General features: G+C 53.8%; 4 protein-coding genes across 4 annotated transcripts; 3 read left to right on the top strand and 1 right to left on the bottom strand.

Annotated features, from left to right (window-relative positions):
• The first annotated feature begins 817 nt into the window (after positions 1-817).
• On the top strand, positions 818-7,244 carry HD553DRAFT_312107 (uncharacterized protein). The gene is made up of 4 exons (XM_046180057.1): positions 818-3,903; positions 3,966-5,163; positions 5,218-6,245; positions 6,308-7,244. Exons 1-4 carry the CDS (start codon positions 1,268-1,270, stop codon positions 6,975-6,977), a joined length of 5,532 nt encoding a protein of 1,843 aa, XP_046036252.1. The 5' UTR covers positions 818-1,267; the 3' UTR covers positions 6,978-7,244.
• A 2,328-nt stretch (positions 7,245-9,572) lies between these two features.
• On the top strand, positions 9,573-13,938 carry HD553DRAFT_40556 (DNA replication factor Dna2-domain-containing protein). The gene is made up of 7 exons (XM_046184205.1): positions 9,573-10,980; positions 11,088-11,451; positions 11,521-12,074; positions 12,138-12,505; positions 12,568-12,764; positions 12,820-13,558; positions 13,628-13,938. The coding sequence occupies exons 1-7, from the start codon at positions 9,711-9,713 to the stop codon at positions 13,751-13,753; spliced, it is 3,618 nt and encodes a 1,205-aa protein (XP_046036251.1). The 5' UTR covers positions 9,573-9,710; the 3' UTR covers positions 13,754-13,938.
• On the top strand, positions 13,887-15,151 carry HD553DRAFT_40544 (AAA domain-containing protein). The gene is made up of 5 exons (XM_046184204.1): positions 13,887-13,954; positions 14,060-14,272; positions 14,332-14,431; positions 14,493-14,693; positions 14,759-15,151. The coding sequence occupies exons 2-5, from the start codon at positions 14,124-14,126 to the stop codon at positions 14,969-14,971; spliced, it is 663 nt and encodes a 220-aa protein (XP_046036250.1). The 5' UTR covers positions 13,887-13,954; positions 14,060-14,123; the 3' UTR covers positions 14,972-15,151.
• A 1,241-nt stretch (positions 15,152-16,392) lies between these two features.
• HD553DRAFT_331638 (NADP-dependent mannitol dehydrogenase MtDH) lies at positions 16,393-18,049 on the bottom strand. Its single transcript, XM_046182026.1, has 7 exons — positions 17,898-18,049; positions 17,734-17,811; positions 17,320-17,653; positions 17,179-17,237; positions 17,019-17,107; positions 16,796-16,932; positions 16,393-16,683 (listed from the first exon to the last, which is right to left on the bottom strand). The coding sequence occupies exons 1-7, from the start codon at positions 17,934-17,936 to the stop codon at positions 16,634-16,636; spliced, it is 786 nt and encodes a 261-aa protein (XP_046036249.1). The 5' UTR covers positions 17,937-18,049; the 3' UTR covers positions 16,393-16,633.
• Between the last annotated feature and the right edge of the window lie 642 nt (positions 18,050-18,691).

Raw genomic sequence — 18,691 nt, 5'->3', positions numbered from 1 at the left:
GCGAACATTCCGCTCTCGGTCACGAGCATGTTCATCACGGTCATTCGGACGAAGCTTCGGACGCGCAACGACTCATCCGAGAGGTCTTTGAGCGGGAACAGACGGAACGACGGGGACATGAGCATCAGATCGGCGAGGTCGAGATTGAAGCTGAACCTGAAGGTGAAGCTGATGCCGAGGGCGACGCCGAGGGAGAAGAGGTCTATCGCGTCGATCCGACTTTGACGGGCGGGGAGATCGAGTAGAGGAGGAACTTGGCGTATGAAAAGAGATTGACGACCGGTGTCTTTTGTGGGAATACGAGAATGTTGTGAACCTGTACCTTGTATGTCTTAATCGAGATTTGTGAGCGATGTCTGCCGTCATCGATATAGTACGTCATTCGCCTCGGCTCTTTACAGGAGCGCTCGTCCCCACAGAAGTGACCACCCCGAATGCAGGCCGGAGGGGTCGTACTATCCGCGACTGCGACCCCAGCCAACAACTTCGACGCACCCAACAGCGCGATGAGCAAGGCCAAGCAGAAGACCGAGTTGGCCATTAGAAGCCGGAAACGTCCCCCTTCGACTTCTTCGGCTGCGATTTCTTTCAACCATGCCCAACAAGTCTCCATCCACAGCAAGGAAATACAAATGTATCCTGTGATGATGATCCATGCCGGACCGCTGTGGAGTGAGGTTTGCGCGCAAAAGGAACACATCGTTAGCGATTTCGGGCGGTCCGTCCGAGCGCAGACATACCTGTACCACCGTGGCACTGAGATACAGAAGCAGTGGGAGCGATGTCTGTACATGTTTGTACACGAGTACACTAATAAGCGAGTAGATACCAATCCAACAATGACCGACTGCGATATCATAGAGTGTGTGTGTGTACGCTGTGCGCTGTGCCGACTGTTCGCGGGATCTGAAACATTATCGGCGGGGGATCGAGAGCACAGCACGACAAGAAGAAGAGCCGAGCCCTCGGACTTCTTCACTCTAGCTCACTCTCTCATCTCGGGATCAGATTCAGTAATTAGTAGTAGTGCTAGTGTGCAAACTACCTGACCTCGAGATGTTGGTGCATCTGCTACTTACTACTCGTACCGTCCTCAGCTACACTCATTCAGGAAAACAAGAAAAGATCAACTACCTAGAGAAGCCTAACAAAGCGCACCATCCCTTTGGGACCTCGAAAGAGCGAAAAACCCCTCTCTTCTACACCTCCTTTCGGGGGTAAAATCATACCTTTCGCTACAACATCGCTTCGAGTTCGCCATACCATCATGTCAGCTCTAGGTCAACCTGTACCTCTGGGATATGAGGAAGAGCTCCTAGGCACGCCTCCCGGATTCCGTAGAGCCACTTCGGATTCCGCTGTCGTACAGCCCACTGCCATGGCAAACGACGCCGAGCACCTGAATGTCCAACTTTATGACGATAATAATATGGCACAGCAGAACCAGCACCTAGACGATTCTCACTTGACGCCAAATTACCAGCGTCGAGATCTCCTTAGGGGTCTCAAGAACCCCAAACTCGCCGGACTCGGACCTGGGATCTCTCCATACACCCCGGTCGACCTGAACGTCTATTTCCAAGCTGATGATCAAGATCATGGCACGCCAACACCTAGCCGGATCTCTCCCTCCCCCTCCGGTTCTAGCGGTGCTCGTCACCTCCTTCCCCCACTCTCGGCGAGTAGCAGTCGAAGCCATTCTCCTTCGAGCAACCATTCCCCGTCGTTGTCCCCCCTGCCGACGCTCTCGGAGCTACGCAACCTGCAGAGAGCGAATTCTGCCGCTGGGAGGTTGATGGCCATGAAGAAGCTCATGGGACAGACCCCTCCGTCGCCGACGAGCTTGAGACGGGCTGGATCGTTGAACGTCGGGGCGAGAGGTGGGATGATGAGTCGGAATCGGGGAGTTGTAGGAGACCAGGACGGAGAGGATGACGAGAATAATGCGGACAATGAGCGGGGAGATGATACCCTTGATGATGACAATGACGATAATGAGATCGGGCGGAAAGATCAGGACCAAGAACTAGCACAAGAGCTCAACTCGTTCGGTCAAGGTATGCTCGGATCACCCACCAAGCAGACGGGAGCGAGGAGGAATCGGAATCGGAATCGACGGCTCGGATCTATCGATCTCTTGCGGAATCGCGATCAGGATCACGATTCCGAGCAATATTCTTCATCACCGGACGACCACAATCACGAGGATGGTCAGCTCGACTCGGAGGCCTTTGCTCAGCGCATCGGTTCTGCTCGTGAGATGACCCATCTACCTCCCTCAGCGTTCCCCCGACCTCAATTAGGACGGTCTAACACTGTCGGTACAGGAGGGGGAGAGGAGAGGAGGAGCGTGATCGGAAGGAGGATGATGGAGCGACTAGGAAGCCGAACGCGGAGCCCGCAGGGGGATGGAGAGGTGGCCTCCTCATCGCCAGGGTCTGGTGCGGTAGGGTTACAGTCCTTGTTACAGCGGGCCAGGGAGAGACGAGAGAATGAAGCGAGGGCTAGACAGGCGGAGGCGGAAAGGCAGCAGGAGAGTGTCGTGCAAGCAGAAGCAGAGCAAGAAACGACCGAGGAACGGAAAGAGAACCATGAATTCACGAATCCGCAAGAGGCTGCTCTGGCGCAAGGTGGAGCCCAGTCAACAGATCGACTGCCACACGAGGAGCCGGGAGATGAATCGCTGCAACCTGAACACGAATCGACCTCTGAGCAAGAAGAGGAGTCGATCTCGACAAGTCCGCCCATCATCCTCTCAGAGGCGGTCTCGGATTCAGAACCGCGACCAATCTCATCCGGGATTTTAAAGCGGGATCTGCCGGAAGCCTTGGGTCGGAGTAGCTTTGAGGCTGGAGTTTCGAGCGATTCCGACCACCAGCGCGGATCTCTCATGTTCCTTGAAACCTCCGGGAGCGAAGACTCGCATCAACGCTATCGTCAACACTCGCCCTACTTTGGACTGGGTCATGCAGGTTTTGGCGCGGGAGCAGGTCAGAGTCTTTTCGCCGGGCCGAGCGACCTCGCGCGGTCTGTATCGCAGGCCACGGCGAGGTCTGGCGTATCGGACAAGTTCGAGTACGAGGCGCATCTTAGACGGTCTGGATCGGAGAAGAGGACAACTAGGGCGAGTATGGTCACACCGATCTCGGGAGACGTCGTGGGAAACGTCACCATGGAAGAGATCCTCGACGCGGATGATTCCGCGCTCAGAGAGGATACAATCGAGGAGATACAGTCGCCAATCGAGGATCGTGAAAACGATCGAAATGGAGGGGATGACTTGCCGGTCGATATGCCAGTTCATCGGCTGCAGGAACTGCACACGCGGCGTCTTTCTGTCGAGGCCGCACAAGAATACGCAGACGGGCCAGAAGGTCTGTTGCCTCCCTTACCGCCTTTTGTCAACGAACACGGCGGTCCTGGCCGCGATTCGACGATCAGCCATACGGGCGGCAAGCACAGCACCACGCCTTCCGAGAGTTCACTCGGGTCCAGCCTGAGCGCAATTCCCTTCATCGTCAGCACCGGCGTTGAAGGTAGTCCAGAGACGCGCACGCCCCGCATGCCAATTCCAAGGCGTGATATGAGCATGTCCAGCTTTCCTGCCGAAGTTCAGGATGGCGACAAGCGAGGCAGCGAGTTCAGTACGCCTGGACGCCAGTATAACAGTTCGGTGAACTCTCCTTCTGGTACGTTGACGGGATCCAAGGACAGTCCCGGTAACGCTTCTATACGCCAAGCGATGCCAAATATGCTGGATCAGCAACCTAGTTCTGAAGGCTATGAGGCTAGAACGCATCGTCGTTTGGGATCCGCATTCGAGGAACGGCCGAACGCTTCCCGGGATCACGAAGTAGAGGAGCTGGATGACGGCGCTAGCCCAGCCAAGTATAGCATCATGTCGTGAGTAACACCGGGTCGGTGACGGAGACTGAGACCGTATTGACGAGACGATCTGGCCACAGCTGGCACGACGTTGCTGATCCCGCGAATTCGCCTATCCCGAGCGAACAATACTCCAAGAGGAGTCAGGGCGTAGTTCAAACGCTGAAGAGCACCTTCAGACGGAATAGGAGCCGAAGCAATAGCCGAAGTGGGACGGATCAGGTGCTGAGTTCGACAATAACCCCAGGGACTCCTACTCGAGCCTCACAGGGCAGCCTTGCTTCAGCGACAACAAATTCTCCTCACCGGGAAAGTCGCCGAGGCAGCCAACGATCCGATGCCAGCAGCATGACGACTGGGCCTCATGCGTCCATGCAGTCGAGCGTCTTCTCAACTGCCCCATCGGTGGTCTTGCCCGCCGGCCAGGTATCGCCCTTGCCCCAAATCGATCCCAACGACCCTCGAGCGTTCAATTCGAAACTTTCGCCTTTTGTGCCACAATCGATGCACGCGCCGCTCCTCCAACAAGTATCAGATTCCGTCATACCTACTGTTCACAGTACCAAAGATTCGCCGCCCTTGTCTCAGGCGTCGAGCAGAAATTCTCAATCCAAGCTGGATGCTTCCCCTTCGTCTGCTCAGGCATCATACTACGACTTGACGGCGACCAAAGATCTGGCGGCTCAGGATGAGAAGAGCATCGGCAAGAAGTCTTGGTTGGCAGACACCTTCTTTACCCCTCATGGCGCGACAACAAAGCGCCGGCCATCAATCTCTAATATTCTCAGACGCAAAAATAGCACATCGCAGGCCTCGTCTAGAAAAAACAGCGTGGTGCAAGACGTCGCGGAAATAGTGTTGCCTAGGGTGCCTCAATCGGCTTCGTCAGACGTACCGCCATTACCGAGAAGCAACGAAACACTTCCTGCGGACGCTATACCTCACCCGATCATTCCGGTACCATCCTCTTCAACCAGTGATGTTGTCTCGCCACCGCTCAGACTGGCGGCATTGCCCTCGACGCTCTCAGCTGTAGAGGAGCAGGATACGCCTGTCTCCCCGGCTGTCAGGGGGTTCCAGAGAGGATCTATGCGTGTTAGGGACAGCAGCAAGATGAATATTGAAACATCTGCAAGACAGGGCGATCGGTCAAGAGTGCTTCTCGATTGCCTTGACAACTTATTGGCTGCCAAGCCGGAAAACCGGCCTGGGTTTCTGCACGATCCCCCTCGAAAACTTGTCGCTGTGGCAGAAACTCTGCAGGTCGTAAACAATCACGTAAGTCATAACACTCACTGGACATCTTGGTAGACGCTGAGGCTTCTCTGATAGACTATCCTCGATCGCCATCTGTTCCTTTTCACTGACATACTGGTCATTGCGGAACCAATCTTGCTCGATGGCGAGGAAGCATTGGAGGGACTGGAGGGCACGTTCCGCGTGAAATCGGTCGCACCGCTAGAGACGCTCGTCTTGCGAAAGTGTCCCGTAAAGCCTGCTCGTCCTGCGTCGAGTTGCGACCTCAACATAGCGGAATTCAGAGAACAGTTCAGTTCCGATCCGGAACGCTCGGTCGACCGGTTATCCGAGCAAACGAGGATAGCTCAAGACTCCGCTGCTCTGGCAGAGATCCTCTTCAACAGTCGAGACTTTGACAAAGAACAACTGTCAGACTATCTCGTGCAACCCCGCAATCGAGCTCTACTCGACGGCTACATTCGTCAATTTAACCTTGGTGGGGTGCGGATTGACCAAGCCCTACGGGTCTTCATCTTGGCTCTGCGTTTGCCCGCAGATAATGCTGGCTTTGAAAGCATTCTCCAAGCCTTTGCTAAAGGATGGTACCAGGCCAACATCTCGACGATCGAATTTGGCTTGAATACGGTACGCAATCTGCTGCTCTGCATCATGAAACTGCACGATGGCTATCACCCAGAAACCACCTTCGGTTTTGCGAAGGAAAAAGTAGTCGTCTCGAGCGACGACTTTTTGACCGGCTTTTACCAGCAAGATCGAGGGACGATAGTCTCGGGGAGCCTGCTGAGGACCATCTACGCAGCGGTCAGACAAGAGAGATATGTGCAAGCAGCATCCTCGCTGGAGAATCTCACACATGGCCGAACGATAGCGATCTCGCTGGCATCCGAGGAAATTTGTTTGTCAGCAGGAAGCTGGAGCGAAATCATCACTGTGACCGTCCCTGTTGTCGATCCCGATTTTCGGATCAGGCTCTTGGGCGACGGGCTGTCATACGATAGTGATCTGCTTGAGTTTGGTATATCGAGGCAGCAATCGTTCCGGGTCAAAGGCTCGGTTCCAGGGCGCTTCAAGCTACTCCTCTGTCGATCCGGCGAGAATGCGTGAGTCAAGATTCGACATGATGAGTGAGAACCGCTCGTACTGATCATCCGCGACTCTTCAGAGCTCTATATCCCAAACTACCGAACGGAATTACTGTGGACCTGGGACCCGCATTCAGGGCGCACAATCTCGAACTTACCTTCCGAAATTCCCTCGGACATCGGCGTCTTTGCCGATTCTCATTTTCTGACGAAACAATTCTCTCAGAATTCGCACGAGCACTTGACTTGCAATCGGCCAACGAAAAGTCCGTCAAAGGGCAAGGTCAAGATAGCTGGACTCGTGCCGTTCTGCCTGATAGAGGCTCGCTATCGCCCGAGCTCTTACGGGCTATCAATCGGATGACCCTGAAGACGCTTTCTGACTGTCTGATGGCATCTTCTTTGCCCAGACTAGGAAATGATTCGGAGGAGGACTTGGAAGCCACTCCGAAGGCCTTCAAGCCATTGGCCAGCTGGACCATGTCTTCCGCACAGGCTGATTACAATGCTCAGGAGATCCAGAGAGTCTTGTCCGCAGAAATCCCGCTCCACGGTACTCCCACGAAGAAGGCCCGGACCAATCCAGGTCGAGCCGCGACATCTCATAAGACGACTCTTCTGACCGGCAACGAAATCGTACTTATGTGTAGGCAAAACAGCCTCATACCCATCATCTTCGGCTTGCCCGAAGAAGACCAGTCAGCAGTGGGCCTGAGGTCCACTCACCGGATCTCTAATCAGCAACATTAAACGCAACCAACACGATCCTGAACGAAACACGACAACTTACGACAACTCACGATCAACTTACGCCGTTTCACGACCTAGGCACGATGGAAGACCCAATCCGGGGAATGTAAATGATATGCATATGAAATCCGATGGATGCTTCCCACCTTGGTATAGATTGCTCTGTGCTATATGGACGGGCAAGAAGGTGAAAAAGGTTTACCGCGAACGATAAGATCATTTTTGACCGATTCGATCGAGGGCGGCATTCGTCCGCTTCCAAAAGGGCTGTTTCGGTGGTACCGCAGTACGCGCCGCCTCTCTTTCTCTCGCACGATGTTCCTGTGCCATCTCGATATACCTGTCGTCCTCCTTTTTCTGCTCGGCGAGCCGTTGACGAGAAGGAATCGGATTGGCGACCGTCCTTTGATATCTCTCCTCTGCCTCGACCTTGGCCTCTTCGTCCCAGACATCGGCAAGCTTCCGGACCGCCTTGGCTTGTCTCTTTCCAGCCTCTTTCCCGTCGTCTCTCGCCTTGCGCAAGCTTCTCGCCTCTCCTGCAGCCACCTTGGCCTTGACGTGATTCTCCGACAACGCCTTGAGGATTTCCTCCTGAGTCTTCGGCTTGTCGCGACCCTTGGCATCGACAGCATCGAAGATCGGTAACATCCCTTTGTAAGGCCCCTTGAACGCTTTGGTATCCTCTCCCGATTCTCCCCACCGGGCGACCAACCTCGCCTTGTCGGCCTCGTACCTCTCTGCCTTTTTCTGCGCTTCCTTGGCGTTCCATCCGAGCTTGAAATGCCTCGTTCCAAAGTCTTTGAGCCGATTGCCCGCTTCGTCCATGAAGAGCGAGATCTGCTGTCCTTCAGGGATGTTTCTGTCCTGCCATCTGTCTGGGTCGTTGGGCTTCTCTGGTGGGACCCATTCAGGACCGGCCCACCAAGGTCTATCCCGCATGGCATCGCGCCACGGTTTCGTCGGATGATTCGCCTCAGCGATAGCTTCGATCTCCCTCCTCTCCCTCTCCATGACCTCGGCTTGGGCCTTGTACCTCGCTGCACTGGCTTCGTACGCCTTGATATCCTTGTAAGCCTTTTCCTCTGCGGCTTTACGTTTGTCAGCGAGTTTGGCCGTCTCCTGCGTCTTGCCCGCTTGGAAAGCTAGTTCGCCGAAACCGTAGACGATCGGGAGGATGGAGATGCCCAAGACGATCAGGCTGGTCTTGCTCAAATTCTCTTCGGACAGGCCGATGAGGAGGATGGGTTGCGCGCGGAGGACAGAGAGGTAGGACTCGTCCGGCATGACTTCGGTGACCAGTTCGTACCCCTCTTGAACGGTCACCTGAGACGGGTCTACGATTTCAGTCTCTGGGGTGATGACCACTGCGTCTGGTTTCTTCTGACCGAAGGGAAGACCCATATCGGCGCAGAGGTCAGGATCCATCTTGCATAATATGACTGAGTTGCGAAGTGGATGTTTTCAGGACGATATGGCAAGTGTTTGGGTTGGGAATCGGACTTACGCAGATCGATCATAGATCTCCCGCCCAACATATCGGTCATCTTGTTCCCGCCTACCCCTGTGCCGACACCTGAAGCAAGGTTGGGTTGGGGAGTTCCTTCCCTAACCACCTTTTCCGAGTACCCAGCTGTCGTCCCATCCGGATGCGTGATGATCTTTTCCGTGCGGACTTCTTCTTGCCTTACCCCGTTAGTCACAGCCTGTCCCTGTCCTCCCACCCAAGAAGTGACAGTGTTCACATCCATACCTCCAGTCACGCTCGCCAACATTCCATTCAATTCTTCTGGGAATATCGCAAAGGCCAGCACTACCACCGCCGCGAACCCGACCAAGCCTCCCAAACTCTTCAGATCGTCGAATTCCAGGATGGTCCCGGGTTCATCGAGGTCTTCTTCTTCCCGTTTACGTTTTTTCTTGTCATCATCGTCTCCGTCCGCGTCATTGGCAAACGCCGCACTCCCTTCAGTATCGGGCGCTTTCATCCGATCTTCCAACCTGTCCCCCGAGCTCTTGAATCCGCCATTGAGAAGCAAGTATAGCGGGATCCCCAAGACGGCGACGAGGAGGGCGAGGATGAAGGTGGGTGGGATAGCAGAGCGAGTATGAGGCGCAGTGGGGTCGAAGGGCATAAGTTTTGTTTTGACGGATCCATCATATAAAGCTCCAGCGGATCTCTGATGGGGAGATGAACCACCCACCCCCATGGCCCGTGCCGTTTGGGCTATCAGGCGGGTCGTCGTGCTCATCGCAGAGGGAAGTGGTTCAGGTGTGTTTCAGGGTCGCTAACATCACCGAGGAAATGTATAATTCCGGATCAAGTTGTCGCCTCCTATCGATGGCCTTGAACATATATCTGATCCCGACTGAAACGCCACAAGAGGATCTCGACTCGTCGTTTCAGCTATGAAACGCGGACAAAGGCAAAAAGGAGAGAGGAAAACCAGACTTGCTTACGTAATTTTTCAATATGACGCGTCAAAACCAACCAAGAGACGCGTCGCGCGTTGGAGAGCATCGACCAAAGGTTCAAATGTTCGAGGTTACTGCTGCAAGTGACTCTCTCTAGCTCTGATCCATGTCACTCCCGTAGCTACGACTTCACACAGTCCGTCTGGACCCCACACAGTCCAACTATCCACCATGTACTAGCGTGGACTCTTGCTCTTCTTGCCCTCCTCGCCTCACTCACCCTGCCTCTCCTCTTGAACCCGCACGGATCGCTGGTCGACCATGCCCTCTCCCCTTCGACCCAACGGACTCTTGCCAAACGTTCTTGCTCCCACCCCCAATTCATCTTTTCATAGCCAGAAAAAGACTGGAACACCTCGCAAGACGAGTACAAAGCCTGGAAGGGACTCGAAGGTAGCTGAGCTACAGGGCACCAAGCTCAAACCTGTTAGCGGAGACTTGTTCTACTCGGCTTCTCCTTCCCGACCAGGTCGAAGCAAGATACCTGTCGGTCAAGCCGATTCGCCACGAGGGCCCAAACGAAGGAAAGTCTCTGGGGATGAAGCGGATAAGGAGAACAAACATCATGACCGGTCGGTAGGGAAGGGCAAGTCTCCCTGGATCCCTACGGCTTTCCATCGAGCTCCTGGTCATGGTCTCCTCCCATCCTCGACTTCTCGTCCTTCTCCGTCCCGGGGAGCGACAAACGTGCGAGTCAAGCAAGAATCAGCTGTGCATGACAGCGTTGGGACGAGTGTGGGCGATGGAGGGCGTGGGGAGGAGGACGATTTCATGAAACACCTCTTGGCGGACATAGACCTCGATCCTACCGGTAGAGGTGGTAGTGTAGCTGGATCGGATTCAGGTTCAGGATCGGGGTCGCCGGGAAAGAGGAAACGTCCCGAGACCATTATCGGAGACGAAGCAGAAGTTGAGGACGAGTATGGGGATGAGGGTTGGGATTGGGAAGGGTTGGTCGGACCGGATGCGGGGACGGTGGAAGGTAATCAGGGCGGGGAGGAGAGTTTGGATGTCGCGGAGAGGGTCCTGGACAGCGTTACAGCCGGGGTAAAACGGGAGCTACCTGTCGTCAAGGTTGAATACGAATCGCCCGTTCTTCCAGGACTTTTGCCCGAACAGGAGGAGAAAGAAGAAGAAATGAAATCCGAAGCTGGCCCTGCGAAAGTTGAGGACGACGACCTGGACGATTTCTTTCCTTTCGACATTCCCCTCTCACAGGAATCCTTCCTGGATTCTCCTGGTCCTCCTCTACCCCTTCCTAAATATCCTGTCCTTCACCCGCTCGTGCACCCTCCCCGTGCTCCGATCACCACTACCGAACCTAGGATCCAATCGACCAACGGCGCAACAACTCCGGCATGGCAACCGACCCCCTGGGCAAGATGTTCAGTCACTTCAATCCTAGATCCCGAGGATACCGAGTCTCGCTGGGGTTGGGGAGAAAAGGCGTTGCTCCTGACGGATGTCAAGACGGGTAGACGGTACAAGGTCAAGCTGAGGGAAGAAGCTGGGGAGATGTTGGTTCTCGTCGGTAAGTTCAAATCTGAGTTGTCGTGTAAAAGCTTGCAGCTGTAAGCGGAGTTGCGAGTTGTGAGAATGCTATGCTAATTAGGCTGAGAGGGTCATTGGGATGTATAGGGGATATCGCGAATATCATCTCTCCGCTGGTAGAGAATTCTGCCCCTATCAGAACGCCTGTCAAGAAAGGCAAATTCGGGCAGGGGGCTGCCAAGCTGCATCCCAGTTTGCCGGTCAACCCGGCTTTAACCCGGGCAGGGGGAGCGATATCAACATCGACATCAATTACACTGCAGCCGAAAGATGAAACGGCCGCTGGCGAGGAAGCGCAAGTCCCGCCCATCGAGATCATTATCTCGCACAAATACCCGGAGAACTATTTCATCCATCATCCCGATTTCTTGCTACCAATGACGAGCCTCGTCGGCGCGCTGGGCTGTCGTAGGAAACCGCTCGTTCAGAGTTTGTTGAAGAGTGGAGCTCAGTGAGTGGAAGTTCGGTCCGAGCAAGTACGAGCGCCAACGCTGATTATCTTATATGTATGGGGATTCAGCAACGCTACGACGAAGCCGCTCTTGTACGGAAACGTCCTCCACGAGCTGCTCCAAGAATGCCTCCAAACGCAGGATTTTGATCCTGCCAGCATGAAACGGATATTGGAACAAATCTTGCTAAGACCTCAGATGCAGCTGGACATGTGGGCCGCCGAGCTGAGTATGGAAGACGTCCGGGTCGAAGTCTGGGAAAAGGTCGATACTGGGCTCTTAAACTTTGGGGAGAGGTGGGTCGGACAGGATCCGACGGATGATGCGTTGCTGCACAATTCGATGTCCAAGTTGGCAGTGTCTGGCTTACACGATATCGAAGAGTCAATCTGGTCCCCGAAATGGGGGATGAAGGGAAAAGTCGATGCTTCGGTTCATGCCAAAGTGGTAGTTGGTAACAAGCCTGAGAACAAGAACTCCAAGCCCGCACGGGAAGAACCGGTCGAGGGTGATGAGGACGATCGACCGATGCCGTTCGAGATCAAGACGGGCCGCGCTATCGGGGTCATGGAGCATCGGGCACAGACCATGCTCTATACCCTCTTGATGGAGGAGCGATATCGTTAGTTGACGTATATGACCGCAAAAAGGCATAATCCTAGACTAACGGTCCCCGCACGCATAGGCATCAAGATCGACTCGGGTCTGCTTTACTATACCGAAACGGACACTATGCTGGAGGTAAAGGCCGCAAAACCGGAGATCAGATCTCTGCTTGCCGCTCGTAACGAGCTGGCCGGTTACCTCGCTCGCAAACGGGTCGTACAGGAGACGCGACGAGCTCGTGCTAGCCAGTCTCTGGCCGGTCTTGGCACGCAGAAAACTCAGACATTACCCAGGCAATCGCAGCGAGCGATCAACACGCAGGAAGGTATGGTACCCTCAGGAATCCCTCTGGACATGGAGGACATCGGTATCTTGCCTCCGACAGTTGAGAATGCACGAGATTGTCGGAATTGTTATGCAAGTGACGGTTGTATGCTGTACCGAAAGGTAAGAGGATTCTGCACTGCTGATTTCTGAGCCAGGCCGCTGATATACATGGACACTCATAGACGGTCGAAGCCGTCCCGGTCGATCCCGAAGACCCCTTGGCCGAGATCTACGAGCGTAAAGCAGGTCATCTCAACGAAGCGGATGTAGAGTTCTTCACCAAATGGGAGCATCTTATCACGCTTGAAGAACAAGATATTGTGCAACACAAGAACCAGACGTGGACGATGACAGCCGCAGAGCGAGAACGGTCCGGACGGTGAGTTTCGCTTGATACCGCAATTTCCCAACTCGAGCTCACACCACTCATCTAGGTGCTTCGCCGACATGGCTATCCGGGAGCATATCGATCAATCAGAAACCACGTTGTCCAAAATCGCACGTCACATCTACACCTTTGTGCGTGACGAACATAGCACGATCACAGGCAGGGGCAGCTTCTTGAATGGCCATATCGGCAAGAACGATCCGGTATCACTCTCCATCGAATCGGATCTCATCTCGATCGCTGTGGGTTTCGTCGTGGACTTGACGCCTACCGAAGTCAAGATCGGTACGAATCAAAAGTTGGACGTCGAAGCCCTCCTCGAGCGCACGGGACGGCTCGATCGCCACGGAAGGGACTACCAGCCGATATTCCGTATCGACAAGGACGAAATGCTGAGTGGCGCAGCACGTATGCGGAACAACCTGGCCCAGCTGTTTTATTCAGACGAATCTGGCGGCGACGCAAAGCGACGCGATCTGGTCGTTCAGCTGCAAGAGCCTAGGTTCGAGAACGTCTGGGCTCCCGACGCAGAAGAGATACCCGACCATCTCAATGCCGACCAGAAGAACGCCATGACGAAAGTGCTCACCGCGAAAGACTACGCGTGCATATTGGGCATGCCAGGAACAGGAAAGACGACGACGATCGCCGAAATCATCCTTGCACTGGTTAATAGAGGGAAAAGCGTACTCTTGACAAGCTATACGCATTCAGCAGTAGACACAATCTTGACCAAGCTAGTCAATTCGGATCATAAAATCTTGCGCTTAGGAAACGTCGAAAAGGTGACTTTTGGTCGATACCAGTATGTTCATCAGTCTATGCTAACGCGCCTCGTCTCTTTTGCTCCTCAGGTCCACCCAGACGTCCGACATCTGACACTGGAAGCTTTCGCCGATCCTTCCTCCCTGTCTCAACTAGAAGACACGCTCATGAGCCCCCAAATCGTTGCTACAACTTGTCTCTCTATCGACCAGTGAGTTGGCAACTGAGCTCAAGCATACGGATGGCATCGACTTGCTTATCCACAAGCATTTCATAGCCCACTGTTCATTCGCCGCCGTTTCGATTATTGCATCGTCGACGAGGCTTCCCAGATTACCTTGCCCACATGTCTGGGACCCTTGCGGTTCGCGGATACGTTTGTCCTGGTAGGGGATCATTTCCAACTGCCACCCATCGTAAGCGCTCTGTCCCCTTCCGGCATCTCGCGTCAATCTTGATTAGGTCTCCTCTACTTTCTAGGTTAAAAATCCCGCCGCCCGTCGTGGCGGTCTCGACACCAGTTTGTTTCGCCTATTAACCGATGCTCACCCCGAAGCCACGGTCGATCTGGGCTACCAGTACCGGATGAACGAGGACATCATGGCGTTGTCCAACAAGCTCATCTATAGCGGAAGACTTAAATGCGGTTCAGAACAAGTGCGCGATCAGAAGCTGGTCTTGCAACAAGCGGAGTCGAGCTGCAGTTGTTCTCTGAGCAAGTTGCTTGACGAAAGGTACGCATGCTAGCCGCGTTTCTATGACGTTGCATAGGCTAACAGCCGGTTGCCAGCAGTGTCCGCTGCGTATTCGTCAATACGGACAAGCTGTCTGCTCGGGAATCCCGGGTAGGAGATTTGGTGCAGAACGAGATGGAGGGCAAGCTAGTCGAACGCGTATGTTCAAGAGTCACCATCCGATGAAGAGTATTTCTGACCATATCCGGATGTTGAACAGTTTGTCGCCACTCTTGTGTACCGTGGAATCAAGCAGGAGGATATCGGAGTGATCACCCCGTACCGTCAACAGATCAAACTCTTGTCAGCCGCGGTCCACAATCAAAATCCGCTTGTAGAGGTCTTGACCGCTGATAAGAGTCAGGGTCGAGACAAGGATTGCATCGTCATCTCGATGGTCAGGAGCAATGATGTCGGTAATGTGAGTGACTTAGCCGATGGTCGACAGTGAGAGCGCCCTTGTCCTGATTTATTGCACTGTTTCAGGTTGGAGAGCTTCTCCGCGACTGGCGACGAATCAACGTCTCGCTCACACGTGCCAAGAAGAAGTTGGTCATTTTCGGCTCGCGAGGGACTTTGCAATCAGATCGCCTGTTAAGCGAATTCTTTGATCTGATGGACGGAAAGGGCTGGATCGTAGACCTGCTCAAGTCGGACGAGGAATGTGGCTGCGGAAGGAATGACGCAGATGATCTATAGTACCGCACGGGTACCTGGTACGGCTAGTGCTCATGCAACAACAACCACAACAACTGTATCTATTAGGTCCCACTATTGCGCTGCGCCATCTAGCATTCTTCCGCTAGCGTCCCGATAAGTCATAACAATGTTGATCGAGAATCTACGTTTACCATATCGGGGTGGACGCGACGTCATTGTCTGATCGGCGATGACGAATTCCGATCCGGTGATCCCATGACCTCGGTCAACGACACGACTATATAATCCAGACCGTTTGTGGAATGTACCTCTTTACGTCTACATGATATTCCGGCGGACAAACTCAACCACTTCTACTACTATTCACAACTAGACCCAATCCACTCAAATCAATCACAATGTCTGAACTTGAGGGAAAGAACAGTGAGTCGTCCGGTTGCGCATGAAAGTACAGCGACCGCTAGAGCCCCGGTGTTGACACGATATGCCTTTCTCTGCAGCTGGCAACGTCATCGGAGGTTACAAGGCTGCCTTGAACAACGACAACGTTTCCGAGGAAGCCGTACGTTTTCATGAGGCTCAGTTGGCGCATATTGCGACTTCCGCTTCGATACTGACTTCAACGGTACTTCGCTTATCGCTACATAGAAAAAGGAGGCCGAGCAGAAGATCGAGGAGATCAAGAACTCTGGCGGAGACATGTCCGCCGACTACAAGCCTCCCGCTTCGTCTTAGGTTATTATCACACGACAGATGTTGTAGTTCCAATCCAAATGTTTCAAGTCGGTTGATAGGCCCGACGTAATGAATTTGAGAATCGATTCAAGGACTATCTTGCAAATGTCAAACATGAGGTGTCGACGTCCCGTAGGGCAAAGCGTTGGTCAGTGAATCGGCTCAGTCCAAGTTCCTCCACTCCGCGGGCAATCAGAAACACCTGATGCGGAAATGGTCGGAATTTCCGGATATTACAGCATCCATACCTCGTCACCCTGAGTTGCCTTGTCATCAACATGATATTCCCTTGAACCCTCCGCCCCCTCCGGCATGAAATCGAAGCTGCTTTCTCAGTCATTTGGGCTACCAGGCCCACAAAACCGTCCCACATGACTCCTATATGCCTCGCGCAATAGGTGGTGCGTCCTGAGTGTTATGAGGAAGTTTGTGCAAGAACCCCTTGCGCAAGACGACGTACAACTGCCCTGAATGATGAGTGACCAGTGACCCGATCGGCTTTATGGATCAACACTTTTATATCGGTATACATCACTTTTATATCGGTATACATCACTTCAAGGTTTTTAGGACCCCCTTGACCGATGATTATCGTCTGTCCGATACGAGTCAGGCTCCGTTCGCCGTTGTCATCTTCCCGGCGTTGCACCATAAGTATGCCAGGGCGGAAGATAGGCGTTTGTCAATGAGGCTTCCAACGGTGCGATGGCTCGTATTGTTGAGTTGGCCGGTGCGAGTTAGGAGAAGTAGAGGGAAGCTCTTTGCTCAACGGCGATGCGTTTCAGGGGATGCGCAAGCGATGATTGACATGCCTTTCTGTTCACGAACCGCGCTCTGCCAAGACCCGCAGTGAAATCGTGCACAATGCTTCTTGCTTTTCCATATCTCGATTATACAAATTGTATTCTTGCTATTCTGCGTTTCACGCTCGCATTCTACAGGACTTGTCATTGGGGTTGGCGTTATCTACCAGATGGTCAATCCTCCATCGATCATGGTGGTCGACCCGGTAATGTCTGAATGGACGACAAAGCAAAGCACAAGTCGAGTCAGTCGGTCTTTCGCAAGTTCAGAAGTGGAAGATGGACCCGGTTCAAGGTCCACCGTCTAGATGCTGGGGTGACTCACAGGAAGACCTATCACTGAGCAACAAGATGGCCATGCCGGCCTGTTCCTCGGGCTGAGAAGGTCGGCCCATGGGGACATCCTTCATCTTCTCGGCCTTCTTGTCTTCGTCTTTCAAGAACCCAGCGGTCATGTCGGTCCTGCGCGAGAGGGCATACGGGAAGAACGATTTCAGCCGGCAGGTCGTTGGGACGCAAGCGGGGTCAAGGTATCCGGCTGGACTCACTCGACGTAACCGGGGTTGATGCAGTTGACGTTGATACCCATGTCGGCCCATTCCATAGCGAGGCACTTGGCGAGCATGTTAGCGGCGCCCTAAGAAGGTTGCGATAAGAGGCTCGTCAGCAACGCTTGGTTGAAACTCGAAGGTCAACTCCTAAACTCACCTTGGAGGCGTTGTAGAAACACTGCTGGCTTCCCTTGTTGGCGATCGAACCCGAGATGGCTAAACCACATGCACAGTGTGTCATTAGTTCGGCTGTCCCGGAGTCACAAGCCGCGAGGCACCAGAACGCGAACCGACTCACAGGAAACGATGACGACCTTTCCATTCTGGTACCCGTGCTCCTTCCACAAAGCCGCACAAGCCTGGGCACTGACGAAAGCCCCCCAGACGTTGGTCTCGAAACAGGCATCAAAGTCCTCCCTCGTGGCCTCGAGAGCGGGCTTCTGAGCCGCCCTCCCTGCGTTGCAGACGATCCCGCCGACGGGGCCCAGATCGTCGTACACCTGCTTGACGATCTCGTGCATCTTCTTCTGATCCGAAGTGTCGGCCTGGTAGGCCTTGGATCGGACGTTGTAGTCTTCGGCAATCTTGTCGGCTACCTGAGGAGCGTCAGGGGAGGAGTGGTAGACGATGGCCTGTAGCAATATCGATGATGATGATGCTGATGGTCAATTCCGGCACACTTTGGTCAGGGAAGCAGGAAGTGTAGACTCACGACGTGAGCACCGGCCTGAGCGGCCTGCTCAGCGATAGCACGTCCGATACCTCGGTTACCTCCGGTGACGATGATGGCCTGCATTCGTCCATCAAGCTCAAAGCTCAGTCCAGAATTCCTTTATACGACACGCTGTACATGTCACGCCTAGCGACCGGACTCACCTTGCCAGAGAGATCGATGTTCCAACCGGTTCCGACCATTTTTGTGTTTATGTTCTGTTGTTTTGTGGGTGTATTGGGTGTTCAAGGGAGTTTTGTGATGATGCAAATGGGTTGGCTGCGCTGTTAGGGAATAGAGTGAATGTCCGAAATTGTCGTAGGCGTTATATACATTTCCCTCTGGCCCTCTCGACCTTTTCGCGTGATTGGTGACGCAACGATCGAGGATCGAGATGAGGTGAGATCGAGATTTGATTACGTCATTTTGTTATTGTCGAGCCCTAGCCGAACTGTCGCCCTAGACGCAGAGGTCACACGGCAATCCAAACTCAAAGTCTCGGGGTTGATAGCTACGGACAAGGTTCTACCATCTATCCAAAAATGACCTTTGCAGTTTGGCTCACCAAGTCTGACCGTCCAGGCGAGCGATAAACTTGCTCGTCAAGAGAGGGATCCTTCGAGATCGACTATCCTGCAAGCAATCTGGCGACAAATTGTCCAGCTGCTGCTGATACCGCTGAATGTATCATCAAGGCTGGCATATATCACAAGAACCTCGGACCATATCGAACGTCGACGTCGACATGAAACGACCTGTCTGGCATGTCTGGCATCGAAGAGTTTCACGTTGATCGGTGACGTCGCAACCTCGGCCTCCCGGAAGTATTCTCGCGTATTTTGGTTCCGATAACCGGATTCCCGGTAGCTAGTCTCGATCGCATCACCCCGATCGGCGGCCACCTCGCCTCGAATTGTCGCAAAGAGGTAGAGAGAGGTCGAAAGCACGTATAATCCTG

This window comes from Filobasidium floriforme (assembly GCF_021052385.1).
Source record: "Filobasidium floriforme strain CBS 6241 chromosome Unknown HD553scaffold_12, whole genome shotgun sequence".
Taxonomy (NCBI): domain Eukaryota; kingdom Fungi; phylum Basidiomycota; class Tremellomycetes; order Filobasidiales; family Filobasidiaceae; genus Filobasidium; species Filobasidium floriforme.
Note: the sequence above shows the minus strand (reverse complement) of the source record. Positions and strands in the feature narration are given on the sequence as shown.